The sequence below is a fragment of the Protopterus annectens genome, chromosome 10.part0 (genome assembly GCF_019279795.1).
Source record: "Protopterus annectens isolate FY-2018-M chromosome 10.part0, PAN1.0, whole genome shotgun sequence".
Classification (NCBI taxonomy): Eukaryota; Metazoa; Chordata; order Ceratodontiformes; family Protopteridae; genus Protopterus; species Protopterus annectens.
Window position 1 is genome coordinate 37,601,497 of NC_056744.1, and position 22,047 is coordinate 37,623,543.

At 39.9% G+C, this 22,047-nt stretch overlaps 1 protein-coding gene across 1 annotated transcript in view; it reads right to left on the reverse strand.

Annotated features, from left to right (window-relative positions):
* The window catches only part of EME1 (essential meiotic structure-specific endonuclease 1), a 258,388-nt gene that overhangs the window by 149,943 nt on the left and 86,398 nt on the right, over positions 1-22,047 (reverse strand). Inside the window, exons 3-4 of the mRNA XM_044084995.1 lie at positions 18,697-18,824; positions 2,461-2,550 (exon numbers count right to left, since the gene is read on the reverse strand). Coding sequence (XP_043940930.1) covers positions 2,461-2,550; positions 18,697-18,824 — 218 coding nt within the window. The remainder of the gene's footprint in view (positions 1-2,460; positions 2,551-18,696; positions 18,825-22,047) is intronic.

Consider the following 22,047-nt stretch of genomic DNA (forward strand, 5'->3'; position numbering starts at 1 on the left):
AATCATACACCGATGCACTGTACGAACATGTACACAAATGCATGGATCTCGCCATACCCAATAGAACCAAGATGCTCTTCTCCAAAAAAAGGAAGCCAAGCTGGTGGTCCCCTGCCATAAACAAACTCTACAACAGGAGGGGGAGGAAACTGATGCAGAATAAGGTGAAGTCCCAAGACTGGAAAAACTCCCTTATCAGCCTCAACAAAAAGCTGAGATCCCTCATCAAATCCTCTAAAGCTAGCTATGAAAACAGAATTGTAGCAGATAGTAAAGACAACAACAAGGCCTTCTATAGTTATGTAAAGAATCTCCACGGCAATACCCAGATTTAACCTGAGCTACTGCACAATGGCACCTCCTATACCAAGCCAACAGATATTGCCAATATACTGGCTGACAGATTCAGTGTCAACTTTACTCCCCACCCCCCCAAAGGACCAATCACGATACCAGTAGATTGCTAGACACCCAGTATTACTGCTGCACAGGTTAAAACAGCACTGTCCAAGGCCAAGACTAGAGCTTCTATGGGACCTGACAATATCCCTTGGCTGTGTTCCACATGAACTACAGAGTGAACTGGCACCTCACCTGTGTGCCCTGTTCAATCACAGCCTCACCTCAGGCTTTGTCCCTAACGAATGGTGCACTGCTACAGCCATCCCTCTCCACAAAGGAAGAGCGACTAGAGACCCTGGGAACTATCACCCCATTAGCCTGACAAGTCTGATATGCAAAGCTATGGAATGCATCATCACGGACCTAATAAACAAGGATATAGGGAATCTCCAAACTCTGGATCCCACACAGTTTGGTTTTGTAAAGGGTAGAGCATGCCTGCTCAACTTGGTCGACTTCTATGAGTTAGTCACCAGAGCTGTGGATAAAGGTAAGGTGGTTCATACAGCCTACCTTTATCTGGCCAATGCCTTTGATACCATTCCCCACTCAGGAATCATTGAAAAACTCACTAAGCTAGGCATCAACCCCTATATCACCAGGTGGGTTGCAAACTAGCTCACAGATAGAACCCATAGTGTGGAAGTAGCTGACTGCTGACCAGTCACAATTGGAGTCCCACAGGGTTCAGTCCTGGGTCCTCTCCTGTTTGGTACCTACTTCTCTGAAGTCCAGGCCAACACGAAGGGACTCTGACAAAGGTCGCAGACAATTGCAAGTTGGGAGTTAACTCCCCAAGTGATGTTGACATCCTGCAGAAAGGTCTCCCTGTGACCAACGACTGGTGTCAGAACCATGGCCTTAAGCTCAAGCCTAAAAATGTGTCATCATCCCCTTTGGGAAAAACCCAGTTCCCATGAATTACCACATCAATGGAAGTCCACTGAACACAGAAGGCATTATGAGAAATCTGGGAACACAGGTTGACAGCAACCTCTCTTTTGACCACCACATTGCCACTGTGATCAGAACATCTTTCTATGTGGCACATCTCATTACTAAGGGTTTTGCATCCAGGAAGAAAGAGGTCATTGTCTCCTCTACTCTTCCCTCATTAGGCCAGTCATCAAGTACAATGGCCCCATTTGGCATGTACCTCACTAGACACCTGTAACAACTGCAGAGGCCGCAAAAGTACCTCACAAAGATGATCCTAGGCCTTAAACACTTGTCCTATATGGACAGACTCAAAAAACTCCAACTATTCTCTGTCTCATATTGCCTACTTAGAGGCGATCTCTGCTTGACTTACAAATCCACGTTTGACCCAGCTCTGTTAGAAATGCTACATCTAAAGAAATCCCAATCCCTCTGCGCTACACGCTCCAGAGACCTCAACCTCATTACTACAATCAACAGAATGTGCTGGTGGGACATGTTCATAACACAGAGACTGCCCATGCTATGGAATACACTTCCCATACATGTCAAACAGAGCACCTCAATGGCCCTCTTCAAGAGAAATCTTGATGAGTGGATGGGAAATAGAAAATTCAACCCGAGGATCACTCCAGTGGCTCTACTCGACAGATGCACTGGGAACGAAGGTCGGGTGGCACGATGCCAGGGTAATCCTATGGGCTAGGCTTGTAAAGGCTCCAGGGCCATTAGCCTAGAACACACCTATGAACCTATTACACTGCACTGTTCATTACCAGAAGCAGTTTTCTGTAGTTGGTCCACAATGCTCAAACATATATCTATATATATCTATCTGTATACAGATATACATATATCTGTATCTAAATATACATATATCTGTATCTATATATAGACACACACACACTATTTTTTTAATGACTACTTACCTTTCAATGCTTGTCACTCAAGATGAGACAGATCCAAGTTCAGGTTACGTCCAGGAGTCTTTTTAGTCAGAATGAAATTACCTTTGATACCACTTATGACTTGTTAATCTCACTTTACTGCATAGGCATGGCAGCAGTAATCACACAAGACATAAAAAATTAGATCTATCTGCAAGACCAGAAAACATACCTGTTTATAGCTGTGCACCATAGGAACAAAGTTCTCAACAGGAATCTGTAAGAGTGTGTGAGACTCTTGCTTCCAGGTTCCATCCTCCACCTGTGCAGACCAAAACAAAAAGAATGGTGGAGAACTAGTTCATAATTACTATAAATATGCAATTACAAGAGACAGTACACAGCACACCACCAAGGAAAGGTGACAACAATACAAGTTCAAACATGATATTCTCACAATAAGTACAAACTCTGATGGTAGAAGATCCAACTGGTCCACAAAGTCCATCACATTTCTTTAACTGTCCTTTTGTGCCTGACCAATGATATCTATCCAGTACATTTCCAACTTCTACCTGGATCTACTACATTATCTTAAAAAGTAGTAGCCAATATGCTTAGGAGTCATATTTCCTCACACCCAGACTCAGTCTGACTCACTGGTCAAGCCAGTTTGAAAAATACAGCCATTGTTATTAAAGCATGTTAAGTAATAGATTAGCCTTCCTCCGTTAGCTACTGACTTTGGAGAAGTCTAAACATACCTTCAGTCTTTACAGATAAATACAAAGAGCAAGTGAACAGCGATCAAGGAGATGCCAACTTGAACAAGTCATGGCAAACTCTTACACTATTGTTTATAACTGGTTTTATCAGGAAGGGCATTTTCCAAATGTCAGCTTCTGTCATTATGGAAAATGCTTCTAGATATTGCCTCTAAGCAGTTGTCCCACATTAAAACTGTGCTTCACTGTTTATGCCCATCTTTTATTAAGAATGACACTACCCTTATGTCTTTAGGGAATCCTCTGAAATATATGATGCTTTTATTGTGTCCCCAGTTCTTCTCAACTCTCCTTCCTAAATAGGGTGTAAATTACCACTTCCAAATGTTTTGAACTGACCAGGATAACCACAACTTTAGAAAGACCATCTTACTGTCCTAAAGCATCTCCCATACTGGAATTATGTCCTCAATTATACTTTGCAGTTACCACCCATCACCTTATGGAAGTACCAGAATGCTGCAGAAGCTAGAGTGCACAATTAAAAAACAAGTTGCCTGAATGTACAGTAAACTTTGGCTAGATCAGCAGCATGGGGTAAATCAACTATGGAGGTGGGAAGGCAAACAAGTTAACTACAATCTGCTAGCCGCATACCCCAGCCAGACTAGAGAAACCCTTTCTGTCAATAATAGTATGCATAACTACTTCTGCATCATCATTTGTTGCACACACTGCTTGAAAGTAGAAGGAATTATTTTCTTTGTTACAATACATTTTAAAAGATGATTAAATGAAGAGAACACAGAGAATTTTGGGGGGATTCTTCTGTAATGGAATTTAGATAAGGTTCCAAAACATCAAGAACTTCTAGTATGGCTGCAATTGAGTAACAGCTTAATTCTAGATCTTCCAGTGTGAAAACAGAAACTCAGCAGAGAAGGCCAGAAGACTTGTGTTTATGGGTAAATGTGTACTACCTGGATGCCAGAAAAAAGAAATAGAGGACCTGGAAAAAAATCAGCTACAAAAAGTGAAGAAACATTGACTGGGAAAAGTTCTGCAACTGTTCAACAAAAAGCAATGTAATCTCCAGACAAATTCCAGTAATCTAGAGGAAGATCAACTGCACACAGATCTGGTTAAAATGAACAAAAAAATGGAGTATATCAACGCAAACAACAAAAGGCTGGCAAAATTGGCAGAAGCTTTAAACAAATATTCAGATGAGGTGATAAAGCTGCAAAACTCAGAAGATGAAATGAAGAAAAGGCTGGATGAATAAGAGACTGCTCAGGAAGAGAGTTTAAAAATAGAATTAAGAGGACAGAGCACGTAAGGAGAACTTGAGATTTTCAGCTAAACCAGAGAAGCTGGAAGGAACAGACTCCATTAACTTTATGAATGCACAAATAAGCAACTGGACTGGTATTCCACAGCAGGAGTTGTTAGGGAACATTCTGTGTATGCTCCAAACCTGGCTATGAGAAAGCAACCTAGACCTTTAATAGTAAAGATGCAATCCTACCAGCAGAAGGAGATGATTCTGATAAAACTGTGGCAGAAAGACAAAGTACTACAAAGTGGGAGACAGCAGAGTGCTTGTGGATCATGATTACTCACTGTACACCAGGCAGAAGAAGAGCAAATTTATTCCATCATTCAGGGAATGTTGCGAATGTCGAGATGCAGGTGTGAGATTCTGCTTCTTGTTCTTCTGGTAATAAAGATGACAGAGAGAATGTATCTGTGAAACCTTATCCAATGTTTCAAGGGAAAATGTTGGAACAAAGGAAGAGGAATGACGGGAGTGGACTAGAAGAATTTAAAGTACATTGGAAATGAAGCAGAGACAGGATTTGGGAGATGGAGATGAACTGGAATAAAACCAATAACAATGTGAGTTTTCAATGTAATACTTATATTTTTGAAATATGACAGAAGAAAATCTGGAAACATTGGACTTTTTCAGAATTTGTTGGACTTGTTTTGGAACCTTTAGAGTCCCCATATCTACAGGATGTTTAATTTGGCCTCTATTTCTTAGACAGCCTATTTCTGCGAAAGGGCAGAGTGAGCTGGGCTAAAAGTCTGTGTACTGGAAAAGCCAAGCCCCTCCTCCCCGTTTTGGAACACATGGATACTCTATTACAAGGGTGAGTCTCCTGTATTCCCATACTTATTATTACACAGGTCACATCAGTCTGGCAGAATGAAACAGATTAAATAAGAAATGGCTTCAATTAACTGGGAAATGCTCAAATATATTCAACATACTGTCAATGTACTAATGTTACTCAACAAAACCCCACAGAGTTCCAAAAATTGTCCCAAAAGGAAGACTGGAAGTCCAGAAAGAAAAGTACTGATGTGGAAGACCACTGTGATGAAAAGGGAAAAAGGATGAACATGTGGACAGTTTGAGAGTTGAATATGGATAATTCAGACTCAAAAATTGCATTTGCTGAACAAAAAAGTACTGACTGATGTAAAAAGCCCATGACATACCTTATAAAGTTAAAAACAATTTAGATGATCATGAAGAATTGCCTCAGATTATTTCAGTAACATATTAACTACAAAAAAGGGGGTATAAAATACAGGGTGAGGGAGTTTACATAATTAGCTGCAGGAAGACATCAACTATATATTACTACTATTTCTAGAAATCAGTTTCCGTTATGACCTCAAAGTAGCCTGAAGCATATCTACAACATCTGTGTTGACTCACACCCATCCATATTAATATCCCATGTGAACATGTTTTATTTAGTTTTGTAAATTTTCACTAACTTCATTAATAGTACCTCTTTACCAGAAATCCTATTTTTGTGTTAGTTTATGAAATCCACTGGAACTTCACTAAGACTACATTTAGAGAGGAGAAATTTTGTGATGTTGGCCCTCTTTTGTTTCTAAAAGAAAATGTCTTGCAAGCACTTAAAACCATTTTCATGCCACCTGACCCTATGTGCAAAATAGGAAAAAAGAGTTGAGGATGGATAGTATAGGCTCTATGGTTAACCATATTTGATTCCCACTGTGCTACGTCTGATTTAAATGGTTTATCTATATTCATTGAAATCAACATAAACTAAAAAAATCTAAAAATCCAAACAGAAACGCACAATTTGAGAACTATTAAAAAAAATTGCAAAGACACCCCACATCCCCCCCATGTTTTTCTGGGATTCCTGGCTATCACAATCTTGAATGTCTAAAATTCTAATTTTTTTTTTCAACATTACTGGTTGTGGCAATGCTAGCTGTTCTTTGTCCTTTAAACTGGAGGTACTTATATAAGTATCTAAAATTCCTTCTACACAGCTTTCTGTCTTTTACATGAATAAGACATGGGATTGACTGCTCTAACTAATTCATCTTCAAGCTGTGAACTTTTCATGGCTTTTGTATTTTAACTCAACTAATTAGTCTTCTGCAATTTTTAGCATAATAACAGTTCTCATAGAGATTGTTACAGCTTTTTCAAATAAATTATTCCACTGTTTGTATAGTTCTAGCCACCTGTCCACTATTTATAAATGGCATGAACTAGATGTTATTTTTAAAATCTCTCTTGTGCATAGATTTCATTTCTTGACATTTGTAAATCGGTGTTAGGATAACAGGAGTTATCCCCATATCTTAAATATAGGCTTTAGCGCCCTAATAACACCTACAAGTATATTAGTCAGTTTTATTATTTCTAGGTACTCAGAATAACTATCTACACATACAAGATACACAACTTCCTTAAACTGAAACAAACCCGTGCTTACATGACTCCATGTTTTTTTTTAAATGTGTATGCAATCATTTTTCTCTGAACTGCAAATGGCACATATCCACATTACTTGTTTTATGCTAGACAACATTCATGGCCAACACATTTCTTCTTCTTGCTCTTTGTACATTGCTATTCCAGGATGTGATTTGTACATTTTCTTAAGCATTTATTTTCCTCAATAGAATGTTTTGGGAACAATTATGTTTCCTGCTTTAACATGAAGTCCCAAACACAAATTACTTCTTTCCTAAAAGAAAAATATGGGTGATTTTTTTCCCCTTACTAATAACTTTTGCTCAGGCCAACCAACCTCTCAATACTATCTCCTTCAGCAACTGCATTTCTAAGTCTGTATGAATACAGATATGGACTTATTTTACATTTTCTTCTGCCATTAATAACTAGGGAATTAGCTTAAAAAACTCTCCTGTTATTATTCTAACAATTCTTAATGCTTCTCAGATAAACATATACGCTAAGTGCAGTTCCTTGCTAGGTTTGTATTTACATTCAATTTATACTTTATTTTTAAGAAAATTATAGGCGTATTGCTTAATGTTGCACTTTGTGCATAGACCACAAACCCTTGCAAAGCATGGTCAGAAAGCCTGTCTCCATATAGACTTGTTTATCACAGATACATTTAAAGAATTTCTCAGAATAATGCAATGCTGCTAACAAGTCCTTTTTTGCTTGAGCATATTTTTCCTTTGCATCACCAAATACTCTTTACCCACAGGGAATGGTCCATTCTCTTGTAGGATCCTAACTCCAAATGGTCAGCTGATCAATTAACTAATTTATTAAACATTTAAATGACCGGTATTAGTGATACTTGATTTTATAATGGTTTCTGAAGAACTCTATTAACCGAAAGACTGAAGTGATAAACCTTGAATTAAATTTTGGATTAAATGCTAATATTTTTTCTGAAACATTTTCCAGTAACCGTTTTTGTGTTTTTTGGCTGTTCTGCAAATAATATTGGATCACGGCTCCTATAACAATCGGCTAGGAAGCTTTCTGCAACTAAGTTATTCAGATCATTGTATTTAACACTAGTGCTTCTAGCATTTCAAAATGTTCTGCTTCAAAGCTTCATTTCCAGGCTATGTCTTTCTCTATCAGATTTCTCAAAGGCAAAGTTATCAGACACATACTAGCTAAAACATTGCAAGATAATGCATCATTAATAGAAGCCTCTATAATGACTGCTTGTTTCCTGACTTTGGTATCTGCACAACTGTTCTGACAATTCTATGCTCCAGGAACTGGAACAGACTTCTGTCATAAAGGATACAACAAGAACTTCCATTAACTGAGAAATGTGTATTAAATTTACTCAACAAAACCATCTTACTAGAATTGACAGATTTTGCTCCAGCAACACTAGTCTGAAAAGAAAAGCAAAAGTCACTACTCTGGCAAGACTGCTCCCTTAGAAATATAAAGAGTACTAAATACTATGTATGGAAATCCTACATGTTCAGAAATAATTACTATGTATGGAAATCCTACATGTTCAGAAATAATTTACAGAACCAACTTGAATACATAGAGTTTAGAAACAAATATGCCTAGCTAAACAAACCTGCTATACCCATTTGCAGAGTCGAAACCACAAACAAAATCCTTTGGCCTTACAAAGCACCTTTAATTCATTTGATTATCAGCCTCACTAGGCTAATTAGTAATCTCCTTACTTCCTCAGGTCTCCTGCTTCCTGAGAACATTTCTCCAAAATCCTCTACTGAAGATACACTATGAAAGTTCCAAAAAAAATGCAAACTATGAAAACTCTTCAGTAGAAAATTGACAACACACTGGTGTTAGTATCAAAGGCCTCTATAGATGCCAATTTTACATTACAGAGTTATGAAAGAAAATGGTATTTTGGTATTTATTTGCTGAAAATGACTAATGCTAAAACCAAACAAAGGTCATATCTCTGAAAGCATAAAAGATTAAGATAACAGTGGTTGAATCGTTCACCTGTTCTTCAGCTTTACAATGACGTACTACAAGGGTATAGCATACTGGTATTTTGTGATACTGCAGAATCAATGCAAATTATGTATATAATATTGTTTTGAAATATTGGGTAAATGAATTACCCATGTGTGTCATCAGCGGCAACTGTATGTACCTTAATATTTCGGATAGGTTGGCTTGATTTATTCACCTGTAGGCCACAAAGCTTTTATAACAATAATGCAGCTATGAAAAATATTGCAGCTATGAAAAATATTGCTAACTTTCAAAGCTTTTTTTTACTAAAAAATAAAACATTTATATAACTGAAGGTCTTAACATTATCCATCATGTTTTAAGATAATTTTTTTACTAATGCCCATAGCTTGCATACATCCCCCACAACATGAGAACACTGCACTCCTTTTCTGCATTCTTAATATAATCATTACATACATTGTTGTACACTCCTTAATAACTTCAGCTATTTATATCCCATGCTGACCATTTCGGTATGTATGCTTAACAAATCATGCCAGCTTGTAGATGCCACCTTGAATCCTTAGCTTTAAATATGTATCTTTACCAGGAGTTCAGAAATTAGGCTTTGAAAATACTGACAAATATTCTCTCCTTAGAAGTATAGGAAAATCTTAAATAAGGACAAGTATTCTCTTACAGGATACAAAGAAACTACGCTTTCCTGATGGCCATACTTTTTTAGGAGGCAATGAGTTAAACAACTGGTACTCCCAAATGACCAATAATTTAACACTTTTGCCAACCATTTAATGTAATTATTGACAAATACACATCAAATTATAGCTACTCAGTCCCCCTCACCAGAGAGCCCAACCCTATTATTTTCATTTAAACCACTTAAAAGCACAGGAGATTAAAAATACTTTGTTGGAAGATAAAAACACATGGACCTCCTTCAATGGATGGACTTTCACCATGATTTCTATGGCTAATCTTAAGAGGTATTACATACTTCCTAACCATTATTATTAATAGCAGCTTGACTTAAAAGGTGATGTCCCATCAACTTGGAAGGGATACAAGCTCAACTAGCAATTAACTGTGCGGCACCACAAAACTGCATGAATGTTAATTAAACTGTAAACATTGTAAAATTTATATTTTTTATTAAACTGAAATTTAACACAAACACATGCTTTCAGACAGAATAGTGTCTTTCGGCTTCTCCCAGTTAGGGGTCACCACAGCGAAACTCCTGTCCGCTAATGATTGCCAGTAGATTTTGACAAACGCCGAGGTGCCAGCTCGACGTTCAACCTTCAACGAAGGAACGCCCACCCAACCACGGGGAGGACATGCAGACTCCACACAGAAGGCACTCCCTGCACTCCAGCCGAGAATCGAACGGGAGAACCTCTTGCTGTGAGGCAACAATGCTACTGCACCACCGCAGATGTTATTATTTACAAGTCATTATTCAGGCATCAAGAATAAATGCAGTAACAACCAATTTAAACAAAAACTTAGCCATATGACCATTGTACTAAGAATCATAAAAACCTAGCTAAACCTAAATATCTATTTGCATATCTTTTTGCATAAAAAGTATGCATAAATAAACATTTTATACTGTGCAACCTCAAAGCTCGTCTCAAAGTAGGCGATTAACCGAAACCTGAAAGATATGTGCTTATCTCTATCCAAAATATTATAGTGAGTAGTACATACTCAACTCATGAATCACCCTGCCATGCAGAGTAAGCCATATACAAGCCGCCATGGTGTTTGTCCTGGCCTTAGTACTCAAACCACCCAAACTGAACTAACTACACTGCCACACAATTCAGTAATGAAAATCATGCTGCTGCCCTTTTTCATAGTATTTTGTAGTCAACTATAACATTCTCTTACAACTAATATCATAGGATGCACATCTACTGTTATTCACTGGCTCAGACATCACCTACCCAACAGAATTCAAACCATGTCCTGGAATGCTGATACAGCCCCGAAAATCCAAATAGGAGCTCAAGGTAGCAAAAATTAAAAACTAATGGTTCTAAGACACTATCTATACAGATGACAAGCATCTTCATACAAATGGTTTAAAACTACTTCAATACACTGACAGCTCTGCCATTTTCTGTAGTGCCTCTAACTATCCCACATTAACTTATAGGTGCAACAGGCCATCAATTCACTGATAACATGGTTCAATGTATCAAAACTAGGAGTAAATGAGAAGAAAATAAAACTGACGGCTTTTGGACAAAAAGACATATCAGCATCCCCTGCTTCCATCACAAAAAACAACTGCAATAGCCAAGCAGTTGAACATTATAAATACAAGGGTACTAATTATCAACAACAAACTAACCATCTCCGAGCATGTGAAATGCATAATACTACATATGCACAAAAGCTAGGGGGCCATTCTTGTGTAAAGAAAGTACAGTTATGTACACTTACCATAAATATAGATGTTCAAGTGCATTCACTGTTGCAGTCATCACATTTGGGTTATCTGCTTGCAGGTAGCCCTCAGTTGGCCTGATTGTCAAAGTCTTGGGTCCTGCATCGGTTGCGGTCTCATGTTTCATGACATCAGGTAGTCAGGGGTATAAAGCATGCAGTCAACGCCATTGCATCAGTTTTTCTTGCCCCAGATGTCAGGTGCCCCCATAAATGGGAAGCAATTATATACAAGGTTACACCTCCAACAAAAAGCAAATACACAAGAAAGCTTTAAGGATAGTAAACAAGAATAGGGGTATAGTCAATAGAAGTCAGGGGGCTGGAGGGAAGGTAACCAGGACTGTAACAGTGAATATACTCGAACATCTACATTTATGGTAAGTGTACACAACTGTACTATGTTCTTCGTGTTTCACTGTTGCAGTTATCACATTTGGGTAGATTCCCAAAGCTAAGGATGGGAGGAGGCAATTAGATAGCATTAAGACCACTTATAAGGCCCTGCAAGACTGCAGCGGCAAAGCCAGCTCTGGATTTAGACAAAAATTGGCAAGTGGTAATGCTTGGTGAAGGTATGCACACAACGCCAGGTAGCAGTTTCCAGGATGTCTCTGGTAGGGACACCTCTGAGAAACGCTGTAGAGGTAAGATGCAGCCCTGGTGGAATGAGGTCTTATCCCCTGTGGGGTAGGTTTTCCATGGTGCTCATAGCAGAAATGAATGCAATGGCCTATCCACTTAGAAATGATTTGCTTTGAAATGGCCTTCCCCTTCTGCCCCTGCAGCAAATGCAGCCAGCAGCTCTTCAGATTTCCTGAGAGGCTTAGTCTTGTCCAAGTCAAATTTAAGTTGTCTGTGCACATCCAAGGAGTGCAGTATTCGTTCCTCTTTGTTCTAAGGATTAGAAAAGAAGGTTGGCAAATAAATGGACTGATTAAGGGCCACACTGGATACCACCTTGGGCATAAAGAAAGGATTGGTCCTGAGGGACACCCTGTCCGCATGAAAGATGATGAAAGGCTCCACTGCCATGAGGGACTGTAATAAAGACATCCTTCTTGTTGAAGTGATGGCTAGAAGGAAGGCTGTTTTCCAAGAAAGGAATTTCAACTGTACATTTGCAGCTGGCTCAAAGGGAGATAGAGTGAGCTTTTCCAATACAAATATAAGGTCCCAGGCTGGAGTAGGGGCTCTCCTGGGTGGTCTTAAGTTTTTGAATTGCTTCAGCAGTGGATGAGAGAAAAGAGGGGGCTCAGTATTATAATGTGCTGAAATGGCCGAGGCATGAATTTTGATAGAAGAAAAGGAAAGGCCCTTGTGAAGCATCTCAGTCAAGTATTGAAGAATATGCAGTAAATTGGGTACTGTTGTGCCCATCCCATGAGTTTGGCTCCAGGAACAGAATCTTTTTCATTTTTCAGCATAGGAATTTCTAGTACTAAGCCTCCTTGCCTTCAGAATGACATACATCACTTGCTTACTGAGGGATGGTAATGGAGAGATCAGGAAATTAGCCAGGCTGCAAGGTTCAGGGTTTGAAGCTGTGGTTGCAGAATCTGGCCCTCCTGCTGGGACAGCAGGGCAGGGGTCTGAGGCAGGTGCCATGGTTCCAGCAGTGATACACTGAGCAAGAGCGGGTATCATTGTTGGCGTCGCCAGTCTGGTGCAATCAGTATCGTCCTTGGTTTGTCCGGTTTGATCTTTAGTAGCACTTTGGAGAGGAGAGGCAGAGGGGAAAGGCATAAACTGATAGGTTTTTCCAGGTGAAGGACAGGGCATCCACTTTCCAAGCTTGTCTGTGGGAAGTCCTTGTGCAGAATTTGTCCAATTGGTAGTTCTGAGGGGAGGCATACAGGTCTATCGCTGGGCTCCCCCATTTGTTTCTCAACATATAGCTTTGGTTCCAATTTCCACTCGTGTGGGTCCATGAGATTTCTGCTTAGTTTGTCTGCCAGTGTAATTAGCTTGACTGGCAGGAATTGAGCATGTAGGTGCACTTGGTAGCTCAAGGCTGTGTTCCACAGAGCCATGGCTAGTCTGCAGAGAGGGTATGAACAGGTTCCCCCCTGCTTGTTTATGTACCACATAACCGTGGTGTTGTCCGTCTTTACCAATAATTGTCTTGGAAGAATGTGGTCCTTGAAGGCTATCACAGCATTCTGTACAGCTAACATTTTTATTTTTGATTGATATGCAGGTGCATTTGACTCAGGTTCCATTTTGCTCTGAATGCACTGCCCTGCCAAGTGAGCCCCCCCCCCCCCGTGCATCTGATGTTAGGGTTTGGGTGGCAGGGGGTAGAGCGAATGGCAGTCCCTTGTTTTGGTGGCAGGCCTCTGCCCACCAAAGAAACTATCTTTAGACAAGGTATGATAGGAATCATTGATTCTAGGACCTGAGAATGTTGACACCATAGGCTTTTTAGATACCATTGTAGTTTCTTCATATGCAGTCTTGCATATGGAATTAGTAGAATGCAAGAGGCCATGAACCCCAGGGCTTGTTGTATTTTCCTTGAAGATAGCAGGGTCTTTGTGGCCAGTAGTTTGAAGTAGGCTTTCAAATTAACTTGTTTCTCTGGCGTGAGGTAGGCCATCTGGGAAGTTGTATTCAAGCTTGCTCCCAGGAATACAATTTGTTGGCAGGGTATGGTACTAGATGTGATTTCTTTTCATTTATGGTGTACCCCAGAGAAGTTAGTAATTTCTTTACAAATGCCAGATGATTTAATAGTATGTCCTGGCTTTCTGCCTGAATTAGACAATCGCCCAGGTATGGGTATATTTGAATATTTCTTTGCCTGCAGAATGCAATGACTGGAGCTAGGCACTTTGCGAATACCCTGGGCACAGTAGATAAGCCAAAGGGCAGTGCAGGGAACTGATAGTGCATGTAGCCTGCTCTGAAGCATAGGTATCTTCTGCAAGATTCCCTTATTGGGATGTGCAGGTAAGTTTCCTTTAAATTCAGTGTTGCCAACCAGGCATTTTTGCCTAGCATGAAAAGCAGCTGATAAAGAATTAGCATTTTGAATTTTGGGATTACGAAAAAAGTGTTTAGGATAGACAGGTCCAGTATAGGACACCAGGAATTGTCTTTTCTGGGCACCTGAAAAAGTCTTGAGTAGAAACCTTGCCTCCATTCTTCTTCTGGGACAGGCTGAATAGCCCTGATGCTTAGAAGAGAGAGAACTTGCTTTTGAGCCTCTGCCCACTGATTTGGGGGTAGGTCTGGCCAACCGTTTGGGGTTGGTAAGTAGTGGAAGTGGAATCTGTATCCTTGGGAAACTATACTTAAAACCCATTTGTCTGGGGTAATGAGCTCCCAGTTTTTTGCATGCAGGGCAATCTTTCCCCCTAAAGGAACAGTCAGTTGAGCAGGGCTTAGAAGGTTTAAATTAAGTTGTTGTGACAGTTTACCATAGGGGGTGTCTTAATACTCCCAGCTTTGGAAGTGGGAGCCCCCCCCACTTCTTAGGCCTGTGAGTACCTTGGGACTGAAGCCTGGGTGTTCTGCTGGTTCTGGGTTTGGACTCAGAAGGCCAGGAAGAGGCAAGAAAAGACCAATTCTTAGAAGGCCAATGCCTGCTAAAAATGGGAGGCTGTACTTGCAGGAATTTTTTAACAGTTTGCATAGATTTAGCTTTTTCCTCCTTACTACTTCTGCTTTGTTGCCAAACAGGCGGTCTTGGTTTAAGGGAGCATCCAGTAATTTAGCTTTAACATGATCTGGCAAATTTTGCTCCTTAAGCCAAGCATGCCTTCTAAGTACAGACGCAGAGACAGCAGCCCTGCAAGATGCCTCTAATGAATCAAAACCACATTGCAAAGTATGTTTTCCAGCTTGTTCAGCAGAATGCATTAAATCCTGTAATTCTTTATTTTCAGCACAGTCATGAATCAACATGATTTTCTGTTTAAGCAAGCCAATAATATGCTGCTGATACTTTAACATATGAAACTGGCAGTTTAAGGCCCTAATGGTCAAAGTTGCAGAAGTGTATACCTTCTTACCCCATCTATCCAGGGCCCTGGAATCTCTATCAGAGGGGGTAGGGTTTTTGGCAGTAGTAGCCTTAATGCCTTTGGGTCCCTGTGAAATGGTCTCAGGATCCGCAGAAGGATTCTTAAAGAGGAACTTGTGAGAGCCAGGTACCCTGCAATACCGGTCAGGTTTTCTGGGAGCCGGAGATAAGGTGTCAGGAGCCAGGCTAGATTCCGAGAAGGCACCATCTACAATGTCCAGTACAGGACGGACAGCTAAAGTCCTGTGCTGAGGTAAGAGTAAGAATTCCCTAAGCCTCTTTTTGGAGTCAGAGTAATCCTGGCTTTCCCAGCGGAAATTCTCCCTAAGAGTATGCAAGGTTTCACCAAAAGAGAAATCCTCTGGAGGGGAAGCAGAGGGAATGGAGTCCTCTGCATCAGAATCCTCACAGGTAGATAAGGGCAACTCCTGGTCATCAAAGAAAACAGAAATTTCAGAATCCTGATCAGAAGAATCGGAAGGAAAATCAGTCCTAGGTCTCTTAGAGGGAGAAGGGTGGCTTCCCCTGATTACAGTAATAAGATCTTCAGCCATTCTTATTTGTTTTTTAGGCATAGGAGCCTGACAATGCAGTCTGGGCTTCGGTTTTCTAGGCATAGATAGAGTTTTAGGCCTTGAAAAAAAAGATGGTGTTAGTTTAATATGCAAGTCAGTAGGCCTGAATACACCCTCAGAAGCCGGTGCCTGCACAGCAGCTCCGGACCCATCCAAGGTAGAGACATCTGCAGGTTCCACAGTCACAGAAGCGTCTTGGGGCATACCGGACTCCGAATGGGTCTCAGTAGAGGCCCGCGAATCTGAAGTAGTGGGTATCAGGGGCTGTGAAAGTGCATCACTGAGTACAGGCAAACTGGTGACTAGCTTAGGAGAATTGTCGAAGGCAGCTTTGGACCTATGTGGTCTGTCTCTGTCTTTATCTTTGCGTTTTTTTGGAATGCCGGTATTCAGGTGGCTTATCAAAGCCATTTCTGGATAATTGAATAGAATACCAAAATATTTAGATGTGAAAATGAACCGACGACGAATAGTTCGAGGTTTGAATAAGGCACAAAACCAACAGCGAGGTACGTCGTGGTCTGGGCCTAAGCAAGGAATGCAGTACGAATGAAAATCTTTATGAGGTATTTGCTTTCCACAAGAAATACAGTTGTTAACTTTTACTGACATCAGTTTAGAGCAAGAAAAAGGATCCCCAACAGGGTACTTAGCTTAGTTGAAGACTTCGGATCTGAAACTCAAGAACGAAAATTTCAGGAGTCGGCCGACCAGCACTTGTGAACTGCTTCTGCTTCGGGCACCGCATCAGCAACCAACGCAGGACCCACAGACTTTGATAATCAGGCCGACTGAGGGATACCTGCAAGCAGATAACCCAAATGTGATGACTGCAACAGTGAAACACGAAGAACATCTGCATATCTGCATCTTAAAAAAAAAAAAAAAAAAAAAAAAAAAACTAGCTAATTTGCTGCTACTGCAAAAAATACTATGTGGAATAACAGATCTATGTTTATTCATCGAAAGTATGGTTAATCACAGCATACTTCTGCAAACTGATGTCTGCGAAAGTACATTTTGTCGAAAATGCACTTTCACGGAAAAATGTAAATAAAACTAAACATAAAAAAAAAAACACAGTAAACACCAATATGCAGGGGGGCAAGCCCCCTGCGCCCCCCACACCCAGTCTACTTTAATATTCTCACTCAGAGATCGCACTACAGTGGGGAAAAGGGAATATTCCCACTGTACCGCAATCTCAACAGGAGTTTCCCTTAGTTGTACATCAACAGTATACGCTAATGTACAGCTAACAGTACAGGCAAACTGCATGTTTTTTTTCTTTAGCGAAAGTGCATTTTCGACAAATTGCACCTTCGCTAAAGTGGGTTCGATAAAGTGTGGTTCGATGAACCGTACTTTCGACAATAGAAGTAGGACCCGGAATAACAGCTATGGGTAACCTGAACAAAATCATAGTTCAAAACTTAACTCGACACTACACATTACAAAATAACTAAATGTGCCAAAAATCCATTGAATGGTCCATACCAATGTAATTTTCAACAGACTGAGGTACATGTCTTTTACAAAATAAATTAACCTTCATATACATAATTTTCATTCACAAACTCCTATTTAACTGCAAATACCCCTCACTCTCTGCTCACCTGCCTTTGCATAAAACTGGCAGATCTTTATGTTCATCCAATAATACTTCCTAGCAATAAACTGGGCATCTAGAAAAACAGAGGTCTGACATCCAAGTCACTTCTTAGTCACTATCTGGGAATTATTGCCTCAGGAGTTACATACCATAGGTCAATTCTCAAATTTCAAAACTTCATGCAACCCTTTCTAAAAAAAAAACTTAACACGTTTCAAATGTGGTATGACATGCAACAATAAAAACCCATCAAAGCTAAAGTCTTCACTGTGCATTAACTTGAGCCTTCTGTATAGGAGGCCTATGGGATATAGGAAAATGATCCTTTAAGGGCATATAATTGTTTCAGCTACATTGCTTCTGAATGCCCATAGCTTTTTACTTTTTAAGTCTTTATGTGTACAGTCAGGCCAATACAGTTAAACCCACTAGATGTAGACATGCCATGTTTTTGACAAAACTCTCTCTCCACAAATCCTGCCTTGATTTCAAACTCTAGCCAATCCTATGTCTTTGGTCTCATATCCTCTCTACTACTTTTCAGCCTACCCTGATACTATCCCTTTACCTGCAATATCTTCTGTCTACACCTCTCTAGAACTTTACCTCCTTGTACAACCTTATCACAGCGTATACAATTACCTTTCATCTTCCTGTCCTATGTTCTTTCCCATACGTTTTGCAAATAGCCTATATTTATCATTATATCAACTCAGCATTGACTCTATGTTGCTAAATGTTATGCACACCAAGCAGAGTTAGAAGACCGTGATTGGGGGGGGGGGGGTGCCAGGATATACCCTCAGGTAGGTAGACTGAAGAAGCAAAAAGTTGCAGACCAGGCTATACCTTGAGTACTGTGTGCACTTCTAGAAGCTACACAAGTAATAGAACAGAAGGATCTTGGAAGGACTCCAGAAGAAATCCAGCAGAAGAGTGTATGAGATGCACTCCAGAGTTTAAAAGTCAGGAAAGATGTGACATGGGTGCACAAGTTTATGTTAGAGACACAAGAGGATATCAAGTAACAGGAAGGACAGAATAGGAGGAAGGAAGCTGCAAGTATAATCTATCCACAGGATCAAAAAGTGCTACATGCAGAAGGCTATGGACCCAGTGGAATGGACTACAAAAACGGGTGGTGGGGAAGGAATCCCCAAATACATGGGAAAGGATGGATTGATGGGAGGTAAAATTTAAATGGACTTAAAGGGAAGAGTAGTTAGACTTTATTCTTCTGTCATTAAGAAAATGTAAATATATTACTTTCCACATTCTATCACTTTTACACAGACACACACAATCTACACAACTTACCTCGGTAAACACAGTTCTCCTATTCCATGTAATGCTGCGAGGAGTAAGCTGACTCTCAATTACATAGCTGAAGCCCATAGATTGCAAGGCACTGAGCAACTGTCCACCACCTTCACCCTGCAAAAGCACTAATAAAGATGGTTGGCAAGGGGGGAAGGAAAGAAACAAACATAACATTTCTTGATTTCATAATCCACCTCCTCAAAACAGAAAACATCAACAGCAACAAATGTCAAAACAAGAACTCAAGTTAGAAAGTAGCTTTCTACAGCAAACACAAAGACATGCTTCTTAATTCATTTCCTCCAGTGGTACTTTGGAAGTTTGCACTGTAACTTCCAATGTATGGAGCTTAAGCTTTGCCCGTTTCAAACAAATGTTAATGTCTTTGGAACACCAGGGGTTACTAAAGAAGTGTAAATAGCAAACTCTTCAGCACAAACTGTTTTATAGTGGTAGTATTCTTTAAGTACTAGGTCTTAAAATTAATTTTATAAGAAACAGTAAACATATTTTATAAGAAACAGTAAACACAATAACTATGAAGTTTGTAACAACTTACACTATCTCAGCAACTACTCAAGTTCTAAACATACTGTCAGCAGCATTTTGTTCATCCAGCTGAGAGCTTTTATATGATGCTAATTAATTCTGCCTGTACCCACTTGGTTGTTAAGAAAAATAAGAAATTTGTGAGATATAAATAAATAAAAATTTATATGAACAAAAATTAATAGCTCTTTACCTGCAGTAGACAGAGGCCATGTATTAGTGCAGTTGTACTATCCATTGTGTAACCTTTAAGATGAAATCTTGACTTGTATGCAGCAAAGTTTTGGAATTACTAATGTAAATATAAAAAGGTAATATTTTGACATCCATAGGATGCAACTACAGGAACACCTGGAAGTTACACTACACTTTAATGAGTTAAAAACAGAAGACTGACAGTAGTATGCTGGTACTAAAAAGGATTGTGATATTAAACTTCAGTTCACTCTACTGCCATAGGAAAGAAGAAGAAGGGAAATGCTTAACTTCAGATTTTATACTGAGCTAGGAAGTGTTACCAGGTGGAACCTGGACAAACCTTATCCCAGAATTTTTCTCATCAACTTGGTTCAGTTTAGTCCTCAAAATAACTTTGGGTACCTTTTGATTTTTCTGTTCCATTTTTCATTGTAAAGGTCTCTCTAATTTTTCCTATTAATATCATACACCATTTCTGAAAGGAGTTTTTCCTAAACTAGGAAAACTTTCCAAAACCTAAGCTAGCAGAGAAAAGAGAAAAATAATTCACCAATGGGGTACTTACCTTTTCAGGAGTAACAGAATGGGCGAGATGACATTCGACTGGTGGCTGAGACGTTCTGAGGTCTGTGCCTGCAGATGTCACATTTATGTCACACAGTTTATGGTCCCTGTGTGTGACGTCCCACTCACCAGGCAGCAGCCAATGCTAAGCTTTTGTATATGAGCTGGATGTTCGGGTCACCTCAGGCGGAGTATCTCGCATGTTAATACTGCAACATGAGAAAAGAAGGACATTTGATATTTTGTTTTGATGAGAGGTTGGGCATTCGGTATGTAGAATATTTTGAACATGTGAAATGATATAGTGGAATGGTTAAACAGAGAGGGGGCAATTGGGGTGGACTAGTTATTTGTATAGTGGGTAGTGGGATAAGTGTGTGTGTGGGAGATAGGGTGGTAAGCAGGTGAGGACTATGATAAGTGGTTAGAGCTAAGAAAAGAATTAGAAAAAGAAGGGAGAGAAATAGAGTTTTGAGAGGTATAGCCATGATTTAGTTTCAGGTCAGAAAGAATTAAAGGGTAAAGAAATTTAAGGTTAGAAGAAATCAGGATTGATTGAAAGAGTTTTATTAAGTGAGTAACTGAAAGAGTTAATAGTAGGTAAGGCTCAGAAGGGGAGGTGAGTGGGAGTTACAGTTAATGGTGATGCGGGGTATGAGTAGAGGGAGTGGGGATGTCTATTGGCTACTGTGAAGGAGGAGCAAAGCAAGTTTAGCTATAAAGGAAATGATGTTGGGGTGGGTGGGAATAGGGGTGGGGTAAGGTAGGGGAGTGGAGTCAGCCCAAGTGTCAAGAGGGCGAACGATGCAGGAAGAGCCAGAAAACCGAACGAAGCCGGCTTCCAAGAAAACAATCAGGAAAACCAAGCTCAATCAATTCCAGGTCAGTATACTGCGGTATCTTCCTAATAACTAGAAACTGTGCGCTACTAATCTAGTACAGTGTGGTGACAAGGACCACCACTTCTATAGGGAAAACATTACAAGTATGGGCTGTAGGTACATAGGTAACCATATACATTGGGGTTGTCATTCAAAGAGTCACACAGCTTCTCCTGCAGCTTGTTCTCAACAGTGGAGCTGATATATGATCAAATTCACAACATATGACACTGGGACTAAGGTTACGATGCAAATGAAATCATTGTACCAGTGGAAAAATGCACATTTTTTCAGACTAGGAAAGACATACTAAAACAATTTTTTTTTCATGAGCATCTTTAGTAGACTTTACAAATCAAGGCTATGAGGTAGCTCTGACCATCACACAGACAACAGAATGTAGTACATAAAACTGAAACAGAGTATGTTTAAATGAGTCATCATCCACTCAAAACTTAGAAAACATATGTTATACAATCTTATTATAGTTTTGTAATCCTGGTGTATTCTTCATTCTATTTACTATTACCAGTTTGGAAATTAAAAGATAATAATGTGGTAATTTTCTGGTTCAGGGCCATCTCCATCACAGCAAGCTTTAGGAACACTTGGTTACTTTGCTGAGCATAGAATATTTCTGGTGGGGGGGGGGTTCAAGGCAGACTCTCTTCATGAAGGGAAAACAAAGTGTGTGTATCAGCATCTGCTCTGTCACTGCATAATGGTAGTGGATAGCCACTGTGGAGCCACCACAAGATGATGAACTGCTGTGGTGAATGGCTGATGTAATATGTCATCTACAACTAGATAGCAGCAGAATGATACTAGGGTGAGCCTGAATTTGCATGAGGAAGCATCCAAAATAAGCCAGGAGGGCCACTGCCATCCAATTTGACACTGGTACAGCAAGGGCTAACTTATCAGGAGACAGAGGATGGGAGGGACAATAGCAGTTTACTTGTCAGTGCAGTCTGGGGATGTAGAACTTGGGGAAGTAAAAACACAAAAATCAATTAAAAAACTTCACACTAGCCCTGGCAAACCCTGGCTTGAGAAAAATGACAAATGAGCCAGCACTCGTCTATGTGAGACACAATGGAGTGACACCAGACACTGTATGATGGATGCAAAATGGCTACAAAATTAAATACATTGT